This window comes from Cricetulus griseus, chromosome 4 (genome assembly GCF_003668045.3).
Source record: "Cricetulus griseus strain 17A/GY chromosome 4, alternate assembly CriGri-PICRH-1.0, whole genome shotgun sequence".
Taxonomy (NCBI): Eukaryota; Metazoa; Chordata; class Mammalia; order Rodentia; family Cricetidae; genus Cricetulus; species Cricetulus griseus.
The window spans coordinates 169,214,290-169,232,171 of record NC_048597.1 but is presented as its reverse complement, the minus strand read 5'-3'; the positions used below and the strand labels follow the sequence as shown (position 1 = coordinate 169,232,171).

General features: G+C 51.7%; 2 protein-coding genes and 1 long non-coding RNA gene across 6 annotated transcripts; 1 reads left to right on the top strand and 2 right to left on the bottom strand.

Moving 5' to 3' along the window:
* Window positions 1-486: 486 nt before the first annotated feature.
* Cplx3 (complexin 3) lies at window positions 487-5,089 on the top strand. The gene is made up of 3 exons (XM_027414984.2): window positions 487-650; window positions 1,888-1,975; window positions 4,195-5,089. The coding sequence occupies exons 1-3, from the start codon at window positions 487-489 to the stop codon at window positions 4,417-4,419; spliced, it is 477 nt and encodes a 158-aa protein (XP_027270785.1). The 3' UTR covers window positions 4,420-5,089.
* Window positions 5,090-10,525: 5,436 nt separating this feature from the next.
* LOC103164492 lies at window positions 10,526-11,464 on the bottom strand. Its single transcript, XR_003485185.2, has 2 exons — window positions 10,744-11,464; window positions 10,526-10,613 (listed from the first exon to the last, which is right to left on the bottom strand). It is a non-coding gene; the product is annotated as an uncharacterized LOC103164492 (long non-coding RNA).
* Window positions 11,465-11,490: 26 nt separating this feature from the next.
* Ulk3 (unc-51 like kinase 3) lies at window positions 11,491-17,326 on the bottom strand. Of its 4 annotated transcripts, none has more exons than XM_027414958.2 (16): window positions 17,128-17,326; window positions 16,383-16,523; window positions 16,179-16,299; window positions 15,596-15,700; window positions 14,809-14,952; window positions 14,529-14,635; window positions 13,924-14,079; window positions 13,702-13,807; window positions 13,471-13,511; window positions 13,117-13,219; window positions 12,939-13,003; window positions 12,776-12,854; window positions 12,665-12,702; window positions 12,233-12,280; window positions 12,041-12,107; window positions 11,491-11,942 (listed from the first exon to the last, which is right to left on the bottom strand). In XM_027414958.2, exons 1-16 carry the CDS (start codon window positions 17,227-17,229, stop codon window positions 11,926-11,928), a joined length of 1,440 nt encoding a protein of 479 aa, XP_027270759.1. In that variant the 5' UTR covers window positions 17,230-17,326; the 3' UTR covers window positions 11,491-11,925. The 4 variants fall into 4 exon arrangements, with proteins under 4 accessions (XP_027270759.1, XP_027270758.1, XP_027270761.1 ...); XM_027414957.2 differs by having other exon boundaries at window positions 11,492-11,942; window positions 12,665-12,705; window positions 17,128-17,324; XM_027414960.2 differs by having other exon boundaries at window positions 11,492-11,942; window positions 12,665-12,705; window positions 14,529-14,608; window positions 17,128-17,324.
* Window positions 17,327-17,882: the final 556 nt, after the last annotated feature.

The following is a 17,882-nucleotide window of genomic DNA, read 5'->3' as shown; positions in this document are numbered from 1 at the left end:
GGTGTCCCCACTCCCCAGCCTTGAGTGCTTTTAAGGCAGCTGATAGGGGTCAACAGATTGGAAGATGCAATGGGACCCAAGGCTGGGGTGTTTGGCTCTTGATGCTACCGGGCTCTCCAAGCTGAAGTCCTAGTTCTCGATGACGTTGCAGGGATCAAGGCACACATCAGCGCAGCCCCTTCTCCCAGGGCAGCGACCCCACCACCATAAGCCCTAATCAGCTGTCAGCAGTAGCCAGCAGAGCTTGGCTGGCGCTAAAGGAGGCACGTGGGAAAGGCGGGAGTGATGAGCGGGCACGTGGTCCAGGCTTCTCAGCCCCGTGCATGCCCCCTCCCATTCCCCCTCATCCCGTGAGGAGGGGTTTGGGAAAGTAGGGGTGGCGCGCAAAGCGTGGGACGCGAGCTCGCCGCCGGAGCTGTCCCTGGGACTTAGTGCTGAAGTAGGCGCCGACGAACCAGGCGCCTGGTACAGTGGCCAGAGAAGACCATGGCGTTCATGGTGAAGACCATGGTGGGTGGCCAGCTGAAGAACCTCACCGGGAGCCTGGGGGGCGGCGAGGACAAGGGGGATGGAGACAAGTCTGCAGCCGAAGCACAGGGCATGAGCCGAGAAGAGTACGAGGAGTATCAGAAGCAACTGGTGGAGGAGAAGTAAGTGGAATTCCTTCTTCGCTCCTGCGACCTGCACACAAATACACTACCGCTGCTATGCCCACCCCTGGGTCAGAGCTCCCCTTTACATCTCCTAAACATGGTAAGAGGACGGGAGGTGCCCTGTGGGCTACTTTCACAACCATCCCATTTAAAACCCAGGACCCTGTTCCAGCTTCATCCTCTGACCCAGGGGAGTTGGGGGAAGGGTGATAGGGTGATGAGTGTGGGGGGGGGCGGGGGGGGCGCAGAGGTGCACGTGCAGCTCTGGTGAAATAGTTAATCCCTTAATCCGATCTGGTCTTAACCGCCTGTCTTCCAACTGGGGCTCCTCTGAGCCCGAGGCTGTAAGAAAAGTGCTTTTCATCAGGCAGGGCACAGAGTCTCAGGGACATGTCCACAATTTGGCTATTAGTAGATACTGAACCTACTGTGTGCAGAAGTTCTAGGGTGGAGTAGAGACAGAGTGAGCTAGAGTCTGGATTTTGAGGTGAGGCTGCTTGGCTCAGAGCCTCGTTTTGCTTATTAGCTGAGTAACTTTAAGAAAGTCACTTAGCATTTCTGTGACTCCTTTCCCCTTCTGGAAAATGGGAGTGTTAATCACAATACACGCTTTATATATTCCTGAAAGCTGAATGACTTCATGCATGTTAATCCTTTTAGTACAGCACCTGGCACATGGCAAATCTTCATGAAATGCTAACAACTATTGTCATTTTATTGAATCCTTGTAGTTTTGTGAGTTGCAAAGTTTCAGCCCCACTTTACAAAAGAGGAAGGTAAGTGATTTACTGAAGGACATATCAAAAGTGGCAGTGGAGCCATGGGCTAAGTCCAGAGTACCCCCCCCCACACACACACACATCCTTGCACGTATACCTTCACTGCCCCCTTCACACAGCTTATCAGAGAAGGAATGACAGACCCCAGTCAGAGATTGCAAAGGACATGTATTAGGATCTTCAGAGAGAGAGAGAAAGAGAGAGAGGGACTGCCACCCAGTCAACTCTGTCCCTTGGCAGGAGTAAAGAATACAGAGAAAGGACATTGTGATGGCTGGTTAACAAAGCTAAGCCGGCCAGTCTGAGATGACTGGGCACAGACCAGCTGAGGCTTGGAGAACCCATACAGCCTTTCCCAGGTCTTCCAGACCATTTTAGCCCTTCCTTTGCAGACAGCCCATACCTTCTCTCAACCCCTGAGGCATCTTCCCAACTGGTGTCCTTTTCCCACGCAGGATGGAGCGAGATGCACAGTTCACACAGAGGAAGGCAGAACGGGCCACACTGCGGAGTCACTTCAGAGACAAATACCGTCTGCCCAAGGTATCCAGGGCCTAAATTGTGAGGTGCTCCTGGGACCCTGAGCACTGGGAGCTGGACTTCCTCAGGGCCCCTTAACTCTCAGCCCATTTTTCCTTTTCTTACTCATTTTTTCACTCACTCCTTCATTCATTCACATACTCGGAGCTGAGACAGATCCTGGGCCTTTGGAAGCTTACAGGCTTGTGTTTGTAGAGTCAGTTCTTCTTTCCTTCACTTTCATCTCTCCAACCTGGGTCAATGCTGGCCCATAAAGATGATTATGTAAAGGGGTGAGCTCTTATGTGGCTGTTGAATACATTCGGAGAGCTGGCAGGAGGAGAGAATATGACTCCTTTCTGTGCACTAGGTACTAAACCTTCATGTCCTCACCTGACCGTCTCAATAAAGCTGCTAGGTAATTGTCACTTCATGTGTGAAAGAGGAAACTGAGCTCAGGGAGACTAAGAGACTCCTAATGTCATAACAGCCACTGGGTGAAAGTTCAGCTCCAGTCCTCAGGCTACTTTCCAAGATATAGGGTCTACATACAAAGAACAAAGTACCCCCTTAGCCTGTCTTTGTCTCAGGAAGCCCTACTCCATGCTCCCCAAGACGCTGTAGCCTTAGATACCAATGTGCTACTTCTACATGGGACAAGCCACTTCCCAGAATATCACCTTTGTGTGCCCAGAGCTGCTGTTCTAGATTCCAAGGAGTAGGGTGCCGTAACCTTGGCCTTGATTTTCTACTTGGGTTCAGAGATCAAATATGTTGTATCACATTTACCCATCTAACAAGTGTTTACTGAGATCCTGGCTGCCACTGACTTCTCATAAGTCTCTCAAAGGCAAATCTGGTTCAGAAAGTCTGCATTTTTGAAAGTACAGGTAGCAATGGGGTCATGGCTCAAATGCTTACACTAAACATGTAAGAGACATTACTCTGCCATAAGGGAATTTTGAGTCTAGTAGCCAAGAAAGACTTGCAACTGTGTAGTTACACAGGAGAAGACTCCCCAGAGGCCTAGGGGAGTATGGTGGCTCTCAGTAGGTGCAAAAGGAGTACAGGAAGTGGAATAAGTGACAGGTCTGAATCTAGCTTACCACTTCCCTTCCTACTTGTATGATCTTAGGCAAATTGTTTAAAATCTCTGAGTCTTTTTTTTTTTTTCAATTTGGCAAGTAAAGTAGAGATGACAGGTCCCATGTTGCTGAGGATGGCCTTGAACTCCTGACCCTTCTGCTTCCACTTCTGAGTTCTGAGATCACAGATGTGGGCCACTTCTCACTTTTTTCCTAGTTTTTGTTCGTTTGTTTTGAGACATGTCTCATTATGTTGCCCTGGCTGGCCTGGAACTTGTAATGGTAGATCAGGCTGTCTTTGAACTCAGAGATTCCCTGGCCTTTGTCTCCCAAGTGCTAGAATTAAAGATATTTGTCACCACTTCTGGCTTCTCCTAGTTTTGTTTTTTTTATTTTTGTTTGTTTGTTTTGTTTTGAGACAGGGTTTCTTTGTGTAGCCCTGGAATTTGCTTTGTAGCTCTGTAGATCAGGCTGACCTCAAACTCAGAGATCCACCTGCCTCTGTCTGCCTGCTTGGATTAAAGGTGTGCATCACCATTGCTGACAATTTCCTAGATATTTTTTAGTTGCAAAAAGTAAAAGCATTCTTGATGCTAGAGAGATGTCTCTGTGGTTAAAACCACTTGTTGCTCTTGTAGAAGACTGGAGTTTAGTTCCCAGCATGCACAACAGAAACTCACAACAGACCCCAGCTTCAGGGGTCTGAAGCCCTCTTCAGGCCTCCATGGGTGCCCCCACACACATGCACATACATACACATAAATAATATAATAAAAAAATTAAAAGCACCTAGTTTGCTGTCAACCATAGACTAGGTATTGATTGATATAAGGTACTCATCACTATTTTTGTTGTGCCAGTCAGTGTGGTTAGCCACAGTCAACACATGACTCAGCTGGCCATAACAGAGTGACATTTTCCTTTTTAGTCTCTCTGCTAGTCCTTCAGTATCTCAGGTGAGTAAGGCCGTGCAAAAAGCTGCAAGGTTTGAAAGTGCAAAGTCTCCACATCCACCTATGGAAGGCTTGACTCAGATGTGGGGGCAGATGCTGACCTTACTGGAATATGGCCTCCACGAATCCAGGGCCCCAGAACCCAGCCTTCAGCCTTCTAGGTCCTCCTAGACCTCCACCCTTGACTCATCTCTCTTCCCTTCAGAACGAAACAGATGAAAGCCAGATCCAGCTGGCAGGTGGAGACGTGGAGCTGCCTCGGGAGTTAGCCAAGATGATCGAGGAGGACACAGAGGAAGAGGAGGATAAGGCCTCTGTGCTGGGGCAGCTGGCCAGCCTCCCTGGCTTGGACCTCAGCTCACTCAAGGACAAGGCCCAAACTACACTAGGAGACCTCAAGCAATCAGCTGAGAAGTGCCACATCATGTGACCACTTCCCCTGGGGTTGCCTCTGGGTGGCCAGAGGGCTGGTCTCACATGAGGGCTAAGAGAGTGTCTCAACTTCCAGATACCTCCATTCCATCTTGGGCTTTTTCCCCCTGACCCACCCAGCCTAGCCCCAGAGACTTCTCACCCAGCCCAGGCTCTGACTCTCCCTCTCTATTGCCAAGTTCCCATTCTTCCCTCTGTCCCTCTTCTGCCTGGAAAGTTTCCCAAGTTGATAGGATTAGCCCAACCCTCTCTGGGTACAGCCCCCTGTTCTTTCACACAAGAGCACTCACAGAAGGACACAGAAGCCCTGGCTCATTTGCCACAGATACATCCTGGCACACATAGACACACATCCCTCGGATGCCCAGCCCTCCAGACACCAGCTCTTGGATGCTCAGAGGGACTCTGGGCACACAGGAGGCCTGTTCCTAGTCCCACCTTTATCATCCTAGAGCTGCTCCTCCTGGGTTTCATCTCATCATCTGTAAAATGGGGATGGACTGAGTGATTTCTAAAATTCTCTCCTGATTGGCATCCCTGGCCACTCAGAACAGAGCCCACATCCCTTCTTGGGCAGGGCAGCAGCTGCAGCCACAGCATCACACAGCTGCCACTGTGGGCTCTGGGAATGGAGCAATGCTGTGTGAGGGGCGGAGTGCCAAGGATGGAGCTGGCACTGAACAGTAGCTCAAACAGCTCCAGACCTTCTCTGGGCCCAGGGCCCAGCCAAATTTTGTTCTGTTCCTGTAGAATTCTCTGGATTCCATAGTTGGAATTTCCTCTTCTCGTTCAGTGGAAAAATAAAAATTCTAAATGGCATGACTATCTTCCCACTTCCTGCTGACTTAGAGTTCACAGGCCCCAGGCCTGCTCTTGGAGGGGTACCCTCTACCTCTTCATCTGCAGCTTCAGAGGGCCCTAGGAGAGGAACGAGAAAATGGGGCTTCTGTGGGACCCACTCTTTAGTGTCAGCACCTAGAAGAGTGCTCTCTCAGCACTGTCCATGAGGGCAGGGACTTCACTGAGGAAAGCAGAGGCACTGTGGGCTAGATGAGAGTTAGAGGAGGGTGTGGCAGCCAGCTGGATGGAGAGGTGCATGGGAAGGTGGGGCTTTTTGGTGTTTCCTGAGGTTAGAGAGAGGGCTGTCTCTGACACCTGTCCTGTAGTGTCCCCTCACCTAAGACATGGAGAATGAAACAGAGAGAAGAAAGAATCACCATGCTCCTGCCTGGCACTGCTGTGTGTCCTTAAGTAAGTCCTTTGCTTCTCTGAGCCTGTGTTGCTCTTGGGAAAATGAAGAGTTCTCTTCCCCAAGAATAATAATATGGGTTTCAAAGAGTGGCTATTTGTTTTTGGTTTTTTTCCCCCTTGGTAGTGCTGGGGACCCAGGGCCTCACACACTGCATACTAAGGCAAGTGCTCTACCACAGAGCTATTCGGACACATTCTTTAAAATAACAGAGGTGGAAGGACCAGCAGTCATGCTGCCCTAAATGACACCCACTGGTGAAGGCAGCATTAGTTTCTGGCACCTGGTAGAGAGGTAGCCTGAGGTGGGAAGCTGGTGTCCTCAAAGAGATTATGTTCTCTGTCTGTCTGTCTGTCTGTCTGTCTGTCTGTCTGTCTGTCTCTCTCTCTCTCTCTCTCTCTCTCTCTGTGTGTGTGTGTGTGTGTGTGTGTGTGTTGGTTGGTTGGTTGGAATTAATGTTACTTTGTTTTGTTTGAGACACAGTCTCATGTATGGCCTCAAACTGCTACGTACGTGGTGATGACCTTGCCTCCACTTCCTCAGTACCTTGATTACAGGAATGGGCCACCATACCCAGTTTAGACTGTTCTTGGAATCTAACCAAGGGCTTTGTGCATGTTAGGCAAGCACTTTTACCAACTGGGCTGCATCCTCACCTTCTATGTTTGGTGTTTTCAACTTTAATTTGATTTTATTATTTTATGTGTATGAGTGATTGTCTGCAAATATGTATGTGCACCATGGGTGTGCCTGGTGACCAAGGAGGCCAGAAGGCGTCAGATACCCCTGGAACTGAAGCTACACGTGGTTTTGAGTTGCTGTGGGTACTGGGAATTGAATCTGTGTCTGGAAGGGCAGCCAGTGCTCTTAACCATGGAACCATCTCCTCATCCCCTTTGTATTTGAGAGGGGATCTCACTATCTAGCCCAGGCTAGTCTGGAACTTTAATCTTCCTGATTTAGCCTCCCTAGTGCTAGGATTACAAATGTGCAGCAACACTGTGTATGACTTTAGTAAGGAATCAGAAGAGAGAAATGTTTTTCTTAAATGAAGATTCCAAATGTCATCACACTCTCTGGTGGCTGGCAGGCAGGGTGGGGGATGGTGTTTTGCAAGTTCCAAATAGCTGCTCAGTGGGTCATCCCAGGAGCTTGCTAAGGCAGTGCCACAGGCACCTGGTGCCTCCTGGCCTTGCCATCTAAGTGCTAGCCTTTGGGGAAGCCATCACTATTACAGGCAGGAAAAGCAGCTGGTTTTCAAGTGCAAAGTTTCCATTAGGTCTCCCTGTAAAATAAGAACAAGGGAGAGCAGGTAATGTTGAGGTGGACGACAGAGGAAGGGAAATTAAGGGATTCGGACAGAAGGGATCTAGGCCCCAATAAAATGAGAGTAGAAATGGGGGGTGGTTCTCGGGGCTGTCACACTGGGCATCCTTTGAACATCCTAGAGAGTCTCTGCCATGCTCCTGGTCCACCCCCTGGGGAAGGGCTTAGAAGCCACTGGACAAAACCTTCTCTGACCTTCCCAGAGGAGCCCTGAGCTGGGGGTGGGGGGAGCTTGGGCTGCCTCAGCAGCATCAACAGCAGGGTCCACGTCAGGCCTCCACCCTCAGGGGCCTTCTGCCTAATGGAATTGGACAACCCCTTCCCCCTCAGTGCTTTGCTGGCTGAGAAGGAGGCCAGCATGGCAGGTCAGGTGGTAGGGGTGCTTGGGGGCACTCACTGAACCCTGTCAAAGCAGGGCTGTTTTGGGCCCCGAGGTTAAATGGAAGGGGCCTCTGCCTCCCCAATGATTTCCCCACTCACATCCCAGGAACTCCATGAGTCCCTGACCTGTCTCTTGTGTCCCTGGAATAGAGTAAAAGGAGGCTCCAGGGCAAAGGAACCAGTCTAAAGCTCAGGCAAAAATAGGTAAGGTGGCCAGGCTGAGCCCCACCCCCATCTTTGTCAGATGTACTACTGGATTTTTCTGTCCATCCATGAGCTCATCTGCATCCCCCAATACCATCCTCATTCTTGGCTCCACGCCCTTCACAGAGAGCGGCTAACCCAGCCAAGCTGGAGCCGTCTTCTGTACGGGCCCTGGGCGTAGCCAACTCAAGCTCCAGCTCTCCCATCCTGTTTCCACTCCTATTTAATATAGTCACATACTCCAGGACTGGTCCACCCATCAGATACGAAGTAAAGACCACAAAGGAAGCCATGCCTCCATCATTTCCCTTGTAACAGAGCCTCAGGCCTTCTCTTTCCCTCCCATCCTTGTGCTTTCTCCCTTTTTCCTTCTTTCCCGTGCAGGACACAGGAAATGTCCAGAGATGATGAAACAGTGTCTTTCTCGCCCCAGTTCTTACTTCCTGACCTCCACCCCCAGCAAGTGTAGATATCTTAAAGAAAAATGAGAATTCACAAAATTGTGCAGGGATTTCAGGGAAGAATATCTCAGGACAGGGGAGATCAAAATACATAGCCTGTTCCTCTCACCCCACAGCGTACACATCAAGGTCTCTGGCTCTACAACACACAGGATTGCAGAGAAATTAGTGGCACCTCAGAACCCTACCTAAGGGGCCTCTAGTCTGCTTTTCCTGCTTCCCACCCACCCAGGCAGCTCAGGCCCAGTTCCCAGTGGGAAGAGGAGTGCAGAAATAACAAGTGACTTTCTAAGGCCAGCTGTTTCCCAGGGCAGGGGTGGGGAGGGTGGCCAGGGTTTGGAATGTGCGGGATCTCCCTTTCTCCCAACAGCCAGATGGTCCCTCTGTAGACACTGGAAGCCCTAGGCAGGCACTGGGGACATCTGGGGCATATTCACTTGTCCAGCTGAGCTCCTGACAGTGCCTATTGACCCAGCTGACGCTCAGCTCAGTACTGGGAGGCAGGAGCTTCTGTCTTCTGTCCCACAGAGCTGAGGTTGCAACAGGGCTGGAGAGCTGTGGAGCCCATTATCCTGCCCCTGACCCTGTGACTGCCAGACATTGCTAATCCCATAGATTGTGTGAGGTGTGGGGAGGCACTGGAGTGGGTCTAGGGGTGTAGCAGTACCAACGCTGCCTCTGCCTCACTCAGCAATACCTGTGCCTGCATTTCCATAACCATAAATGTAGGCCTACATGTGAGCTTGGACACAGCTTTGTTTCTATGTCTCTGTGTGTTTGGTATTTGAAGTGATAGCTTGATAGTGTAGATATTACTACGGAGAAAAGTGGTCATTGCTGTGCCTCACCCCTCCTGTCTCAGCTTCATAGTGGGGGCCATATCCCTCTTAGGGAAGCCTGGGACAGCAACTTGGCTTCTGGGGCTTGAGTCCTTCCAGATAACCTTCATGAACTAAGACTGTATCTCTTTTCCTATATCCCCAGTAGGAAAAAGAAAGAAAGAGAGAGAGAGAGAGAGAGAGAGAGAGAGAGAGAGAGAGAGAGAGAGAGAGAGAGAGAAAGGCAGAGGGTTGCAGGTTGGGCCCAAAGATACCTGGGTCCCTTGGTCTATTCCAAAGGCTTATATGCTCCTCTAAGGGCTGGCCCTTGGGAAATTGGGAGTTCCAGGCCCAGGTGCTGTCCTTGGCTCAGTCTGGTATTGGGTGAGTAGAGCTGGGAGGACAGGGGATAGAGCTCCAGGATGGACATTTTTTAAAGCCTTGAAGGTACAAAGTGGCAGCAATTCTCCACCTTTCAAATGAAAAATGTTTGAAAAACAGATCTTAAGCTTCCTTTAGGCCTGTGCCACTAGAAAAGTTCTCTGGAGCCCACTCCCACCTTGCTCCAGCACCTATACTACTCAACTGCTTCATAGGTGGCTTAGCAACAGGACTGCCCCAGAGGACACCAATTCAACACCTAGGAGAAGTCCTTCCCAGAGCCTCAGACTCCCATGTCCTTCCTGTATTGTGTGTCCCATGCAGGTCCACCTGTATTGAATTTCAGGCCCCTGTTTGTAGACAGCTGGCCAGTGCAGCTACCACACTAAACAACGCTCTAAAGACATGATGCCCCTCTGCTTACCCTTCTGTGGGCGTCACCCATCCTGTTATCCTGTCTCCCTCCCAGCCATTCTTCTCCATTCATCCTCTCCTTCCTTTCCCTAATTTTTCTTACTGAAACTTTTTATCTGCTCCATTTCCAGAGAAAATCTGAAGTATGTATTTCTCCCTACATCTGAAAATAACTTTATTGCCCTCATGCAATATACCAGACCTTAATACACTACCTTATAAAGGCTAAACAATAACCTAATTTTACAATTCAAGCATTTGGACAAGGACTTCAGCAGCTCCTTCTGCCCTCTAGAACACTGGTCCACACTGCCCCCCAATGGCTAGGCCAAAGACTTAAAAGAAAATTCATGCTTTCTGACTTGGCCCCTCCTGTATCATGGTCATAGGCCAAGAATCATTGAGGCAAGAGACTGTTGGAAATTACCCCAGTCAAGAGATCTTTGGGGGACTAGGAATGAGAAGAAGAAACCCTAAAAGATTCCCTTTTCCTAAAATCCAGGTTGCTGCTCACTCACTTGCCCAGATCATGGGGGAATGAAAGGCCTGGGACATGAATAGGACATGGAGTGTGCAGTGTGGGATGGTGTAGAGAGAGAGGAGTGTTTTAGATGGCTTGTCATCTGCCATAATCTGAGGTATGCAGAGCAAGGGCATGGCTGGACTCCCAGGCCTGTGCACCCTTGCCCCCAACACACTGGTGGTGGGCTGAGAAGGTGGCAGTCAGCAGGAACTCTTGGATCCCCAGAGACTAAAGGCAGATGTGCAACTGTCATTTGCCTTTGGGACCACCCTAGTCAGGTTCCCCAGCTTTTCCTGAGTTAGGAGCAGGGCCATTTTTCCCATTTTTCCAAGGCAAGAAGAGATATGTAAGTATGGAAAATAATTTAATAGAGAAACAATAAATGCATTCTTTACATACATCCAGCTTCCAGCAAGGAGGATGTTCCACTTTGCCCTAAGGAGGCAGTTAAGGGTGGAATGATTGATTAGAAATCACCAAGTCTCTGACTTTAGAAATAACCCCTGACACACCCACACACACCCACACCCCCCCACACACACACACATGAAAAAGAAACCCTCACCAATTGTGGTTTGGGGTTATCTGGTGCAGAATAGCTTCCTTGTTCCTTATTCAAATATCAGCCTTCAACACAAAAATTTGAAACAAGATAATGATTTGGGGGTAGGGGATAAAAAAGAAACCCTCTACTAATTCCAGATATGTAAATTCAACTCTAGCTCACAGCAGTTATAAGCTGTGGAAGTACCCATGGCTTAATAGGACAGAAGGGAAGACCCAGGCCCAGCCAAGCCCCCGCTATAGCACAGGGCCCACTATATGGCTAGTGTGGCATATTCCCCCCCAAAGAGGGCTGCAAGTAGGAGAGAGGAGGACCCCTCCTCTGTGCCAAGGCAGGGACAAGCCTGGAATTCTCACATGTGCCCCACCCCTACAAAGGACAGGACTTTCATGCATGAAGGATTGTCGTAAGTACTGAAAGGATGGCAGGTGTGTACTCCCAGGAAGACTGGAGAGTTCTGCAGGGCTGAGTGCATACTGTAGGGCAGGTAGTCCCTGAGGGGTATTGGAGTGTCCATTCCAGTGCAAGAAGGGAGTGGGGTTTGAATAAAGGCTTCCAGGAAGGGCTGGCCCAAGTACGACAGCTGCCTGGTAGCAGGGAAAGAATAGAAGTGCCAGGCGTGGGTGGTGCACGCCTTTAATCCCAGCACTCAGGAGGCAGAGGCAGGAGGATCTCTGTGAGTTCGAGGCCAGCCTGGTCTCCAGAGCAAGTGCCAGGATAGGCTCCAAAGCTACACAGAGAAACCCTGTCTCGAAAAACAAACAAAAAAAAAAAAAACAAAAAAACAAAAACAAAACAAAACAAAAACCAGCCCCAAAAAACAAAAAAAAACCCTCCCCCCAAAAAACAAAAACCAAAACAGACGTGCCCAGAAGAGGCATGATATCCTCTCTGCAGAGCAAAACACAGTGTGATGATGTCCTGAAGCCAGCAGGCTTAGGCCAGCAGTCACCTAATAACAAAGTCATATTAAAGTAATTCTCCCAGAGATTAGTACACCCGGCACAGTACACTGGCCACCATGTCCTCCGGGAGTGGAGAATGTTCAGAGGAACACTGGGAACTAGGATGTGGCCATCTTGGAGGTGTTCATCCAGGAAGGTCCCAGGTGCACAGGTGTGAACCTGGGTTGGTACAAAGCTTCTCTCTAGGCCTGTGTTCCATCCGCTAGTCCTTCCGTTGTTACTGTAGTGTGCAAGCTAAGAGAGGTGAAAGGGAAGTCAGGCTTAGGTCTCTGGCAAGAGAGGCAGAATCTATAACCCTGTTATGGGCTGTCAGACCCCAGGGCAGGACTCACAGCTACGAACAGACTCCGACAGCCCCTCTTTGTCCAGTGTCTCAGCTTCCCAGTGAGATTCCCTTATCTGTGGGATGTAAAGTAGGGCAAAGGGTAAGGCAGACCAGCTAAACTCAGAAGCCACAGTGAACATACCACCACAAAGAGGAAGAACCCACAACCCACTGCCCAGTGTGGCCCATCCATGCCCACCTTGATCTGCTCTTTCAGGTATTCAGCTCGAGCCATGAGGTTTTGAACCTGCCCAGAGAAGGCATGTCCAGAAGTGAGGGGGCTTCAAATCAAGTGCCTCCTCACCCCTGATGCTCCCTAGAGTCCTCTGCCTCATTAGAATGCATTGTCTCTGATCCTCTATTTCTTCCCTCCTTCAGGAAGCCGGCCCTACTGCAGAAGGCCAGCAGACTTTTGGTTTTTCCAGTGACCTGAAGTCCTGAGTGAATACTGACTTCACTATTCTGAGCCCTAGCCTTGGGTCTTAGAATACCCAAGAACAGGGGACTCCATATGTAACCTAAAGAGGACACACACACACACACACACACACACACACACACACACACACACACACACACGCTGAGTAAAAAGAGGAAAACACCCTCCCTGACTCCTATCCCCACAGAGTACCTCTGTGTGAAGGAGCTCCCGCCTTCGGCCTGGGGCTTCTGCTGTAAAGAGAGGGAAGATGGTGAGGACAGGGCAGTCAGTGGCAGGGGCAGAAATGGTGCTGGGCCTTACCTGCCAACAACAGCAGCAGCTCCCCGAGGCTGTGCTGGTACAGGTCCAGGGCATCCTGCTCCTTGCCAGCTTCTTCCTCCTACAGCCAGAGGGGCAACACTATTCCATGTTATCCCTTGATTTCCTTCCTATCCCACCTGGACTCCTCCCAGTAAGCACAAACCTTGGCCATGGCAGCTGAGGCCACTTCTAGGGCAGCGAGGAGGCGGGGCTTGTCGCGGGCCATCTCTGACATGACAGTAAAGGCTCAGGGTGAGGGGAGCAGCCTGTGGTTTTTGCACACAAAGCCCACCTCAGTCTCCCTGCCAAGACTTAAACATGGATCAGGAACTGAAGCCTACCTCGCAGCAGGCCTTGGACAGATGTGCCCTGCCTTAGCAGGGCCTGATTGGAGGAGGAGACAATGGCTTTGAGCTCCTCTGCCCGAGACACATATTGTGCCACCTGTAAGAGAATAAGAGGCTTAAAGGCTGTCCCCCTAGCCAGTGCCCATACCCAAGTTTGCTTCTGGTCCTCAGTGACTGCCTCACACTACCCAGGTCAGACATCAAACAAGATGACCTGACCCAACCCTTCCCCCAGCCCTATCCTATGAGGAGGAGGTTCCAAATCTGAGTGCCATCTGTCAGAGGCTTGTGATCTCTGGGTCCTCTCCTTCCATGGCCATCCATTTCCTCCTAGGGGGATCACCCTACCTTGGCCTTAATTGCCTCTTTCCGCTGGGTATCCACTTCGTCTGCAGAAGGGGAAGGGTTCATGTGAGGAGTCTGGATGGGAGCCCCTGCCCCCAGTCAGCCCTCTGCAATCCTCACACACCAAGTTCCAGGTTCATCTTCTGCATCATCTCCCCTAACGTACTGAATGGGGAGTCTGACCCCACTCCTGCCCCTTCTGCACCCAGGTTATAGGAATGGTCTGGGCCTCACAGTGCAGGGCGGGTACAAAGAAGTCCAGGGCCTTGCAGTACAGTGACAGGGCTGCAGCAGTGTCCCCCTCCTGGTCCTTCTTCACAGCCTCCACCACAAGGGCTGTCTGGGGGGTAGGAGGATCCACAGTCAGAACCCCACCAGCTCTGCTTCTGTGGGCCATTTCACCACCAGTGTGGACAAATGAGACCCAGCCCACCCTATCTCCACCGGTCTGCTTACTGCTCGTGCCAGGCTCTCCCCACTGGGCATGTGCTCCAGGTCCACCCAGGGGTGGGCAAAGAAGTCCTGGAAGGAGATTCGACGGCTGGGGTCCCGCTCTAGAAGCCGCTGCAGCAGGTCACGGCAGTCTAAGGAGAGTTGGGGCCGAAGTGGGAGCTGCAGAGGAATAGATCAAGGCCACTTCACACTGGGTTCCGACATCTGAGCCCAAAGCCCAAGGTTCCTTAGGAACTCCCGTAAGGGGTATATGTTTGTGAGTGGATTATCTGAGACCTGGAAAGAACATGGCGGGTCCTGGTGATGAGCAGGAGGAGAGCTAAGCATCCTTTACCAGGCCCCTATCAAATGGGAACTTGCCTCTAGCCCTGGCCTATGAGAAGACTGGGTCTGGCTCATCATGGCCTTTTCCCCAGAGGTCATTTATTTCCTGCTGTGGCTGATCCAGATCTTCAGGAATGGACCAGACTCTAGGCTTCCACTGCAGACCATGCCCCACCACCATGAAAGGCTTGGAGCCTAGACTGCAGTCTGTACCAGTGGAATAAAAACCTTAGGGCTTTGAATCCTTCAATCCCCAGTGGATGCCAATGCCCTGCAAGACACACCTCAATAACCCGATTGCTTCGAATCTTTTCTTCTAGCTCTGAGAATGATCTGGAGGCAAAAGGGGGCTTCCCAAAGAGGGCTTCTGTGGAAGAAGGCAGAGGGGAGGCTGGAAGGAAACAGGGTTAAGTCTCTCCTCACTCACCCCTGGGAAAGGAACCAAAATCCCTCTGAGTAGAGCCCTGGGTTCCTCAATTTACATTAAAACCCAGGAGTGGCCCAGAGAAGCCTTGCCCAAATACAGAGTAATCAGGGTGAAGAGCTAGGGAACAAAGGTCTTACCATACAGGATGACCCCCGTAGACCAGAGGTCCACACGAGCATCATACTGCCGCTGACACACCATCTCAGGAGCCATGTAGAGTGGGGAGCCACGAAGCACATGTTTCTCATCCCATGGGGACATGTGCTGTGCAAAGCCAAAGTCTGCAGGCAAGAGGCCAGGCACAGGGCTCAAATTCCAGTTACTTCTGTGACCCTGTGGCTATTGGCCCTCAGCACTCAACCTATATCACCCTCTGGGGTGGAAACCCTCCTTGTGACACAGCCTCTTAAACAAGCCCATCTCAAAACACAATGTGCACTGAAAGCCCCCTGCCCCCGCCCCCCAGGACTAAACTAGGTCATGTTCTCAGGCCTCCAAACTCAAGTTCATTCTTTTTCAAATCTTATTAGAGGCCACACCACCCTTCGGCTGCCATATTCGCCTCAGCTGTCCAGGCTGAGTGAGTCCTAATCCTAATGACAAATTAAATTGGGTCCCTGCTCACAGACTGATCCTGGATGCTGGTCACACACTGGCATCACTTCCAGACTGAGCCAGAGTGATCTGGCTCTGACAGACTCTGACCCAGAGTGATCCCTAACTCTACTGACAACACTGCAGGACTTAAGTGTGTACAGTCTGAGAATGGATGCTACCTTTTGGTGATGGGCTCAGCCCTGTATCTCCTGACCTGTCACCAATGACTTAACAGAGGGCCCACTAGGAACTAGGCGGCCAGGAGCCCAGCAAGGAGCTCACTGTTTACCCCCTCTAAAACATCACCCTGCTGTTCCCAACTCAGACCTGCTAGTTTCAGATGGGGCTTCTCCAAAGAGCTCAGCAGAATGTTCTGTGGCTTCAGATCCAGGTGAGAGATGTTTCGTTCATGCAGGAACTTCAGGGCACTAGCTGGGGAGCCAGCCCCATGAAAGTAAGTCACAGCCTAGTTCCTACCTGCCTCCCCCTGCCCCAGGCTCCATCTACCCTCTTGCAGCTGTGTTACTGCAGTTTTGCCCTGGCTGGTCAACAGAATACACTACAGGCTCCTGCCACCATTAAAGGCATGTGCCACCACCACCTGGAACTCCGCCACTTCTAAGAGATTTCCCAAATGCCTGCTGGTTGCACACTTCGTCGGACTCCCGCCTCCCCCCCCCCCCCCCTTCCTTCTAGGAGCCTCCTGAGAAGCCCAAGCCCTTTAGGACTTTGCATTCTTCCTCACTAAAGCACTTGGGTTCCACCTACTGGGCTCTGAAGACTCTACAAGGTTCTTACATCATGTTCTACGTGTGGGAGCCTGAACTCTCCACAGATGCTAGGGACATGGGAAACAGCAAAGCTCTGGGATAGGGGAGAAGAGAACACGGGGCGTGCCGTGGGCTTTTACCCAGCTGCTGCATGAAAACTCGAGCCACCTTCTCAGGCAGGATCCTGCGGGTATGGATGAAGCGAGACAGGTCACCCCCTGCGCAGAACTCCATGATAAGGTAGATATTGTCATTGTCCCACTGTGGTTGGAAGTAAAGAGGCAGCTGTAGGCAGTGTCCCTCCTCCAGCCTCCTTTGGAGGGAGTCCCGCCCCAGGCTCACACCTGGAAGTCTTTCAGCTGTACGATATGGGGGTGCCGAATGCCCTTGAGGATCTCAATCTCAGTCAGGAGGTTTTCCACAGACGCCTTGTTGAGACTTTTCTTGGCCACGCATTTTATGGCTACCACCTCCCGAGTATCCTTCTGTGGGACAGGAAATTTGGGATCTCTGTCTTGAGGGGGCCTGTCCCATGGGGCGGATAGAGGGTCTCTGGGTCCCTCTGCAAACTTCCCCCTGCCTGGGTCTATCCGCTCTCCACAGGCCTCCAAGTTTCCCAGCTTCCCCTTCTCAAATCAATGAGGCATCCGGGTTCTGGAATCCTGCCTTCCCAGCCCAGCAAGTGTTCTCCATCCCCGTTTCTAACCTACAGCAGTGCATTCTAGAGTGGCCAGAAAAAGGAAAGTCACTATTGGAAGAGCTGGCCACCCCGCCTTCTAACTGGTCCTGCCTCCTGGGATTCTGGTCTCAGACTCCTCCCAGCCCCTAAGGCGACTTCCGTGCGGGGGCCGGTTCTTCAGCCGCTGACACCTAGGTTCCCTAGGTCTTCGCCCACCCTTCCAGAGCAAGCTGGCGTGTGTTTGTTTTTAAACCTAAGAGGGGCGGTCAGCTCCAGCCTCTTCCACCCGCCTGGGGCCAGGTGGCCGCCTCTCTCCTGCTCCGGCCGGCCCGTCACCCAGCCGGGGTTGCTGGCACAAGAGCCGGGTGTCCGGCGCCGGGACACCTCGGGCACGGCCCGCCCACACCCACCTTGGCGTAGGCCTTGTACACCGTGGCGTACGTGCCACTGCCCAGGCGCTCGGTAAGGATGAAACCGTCCAGCCGAGGAAGACCCCAGCCGGGCCCAGCCATCCCGCGCCCGCCGCCAGGTGCTTCCTGGTTCGGGGCGCAGGTTCCGGGCCGAAGCGAAGTGGGGGGCGCTCGAGGGGCAGCGGGGCGGGACTCCGCAAGGCCCCAGCGCCGCCCGCCGGAAGCGCAGCTCGACACCTCCCCTCCGAAGCTCCTCCCTGCCCGCCGCGGGCTTGGTGACACCTTCTGCCTAGGACTGCCAGGCCGGTTTTCAGATACTCAGGCTTCAGTGGGCATAGCGTAAGTAGGTCGAGGATTGAGGACACTATCACACTGGAAACCCTCTCTCAGCACGCAGCATCCTAGGACCCACCCACACTGGGGGCGGGAGGAAGAGCCTGGCCTTCTGCCCTCTAAGACCAGAAGCAGTGGGGCAAGAAGATCCCTGGGTTCCACGGGGTGAAGGGAACCCCACTCCAGCAAGTTGTTCTCTGATCACCACACGTGTTCTGGGGTGCATACAACACACACAATAGAATATTAAAAAAAAACAAAGTTTTTCCGAGACAGGGTTTCTCTGTGTAGCCTTGGCTGTCCTGGAACTCACTTTGTAGACCAGGCTGACCTTGAACTCAGAGATCTGCCTGTCTCTGCCTTCCAAGTGGCTGGGACTAAAGGAGTGCACCACCATGCCCGGCTAAAAATAATTTAATGCC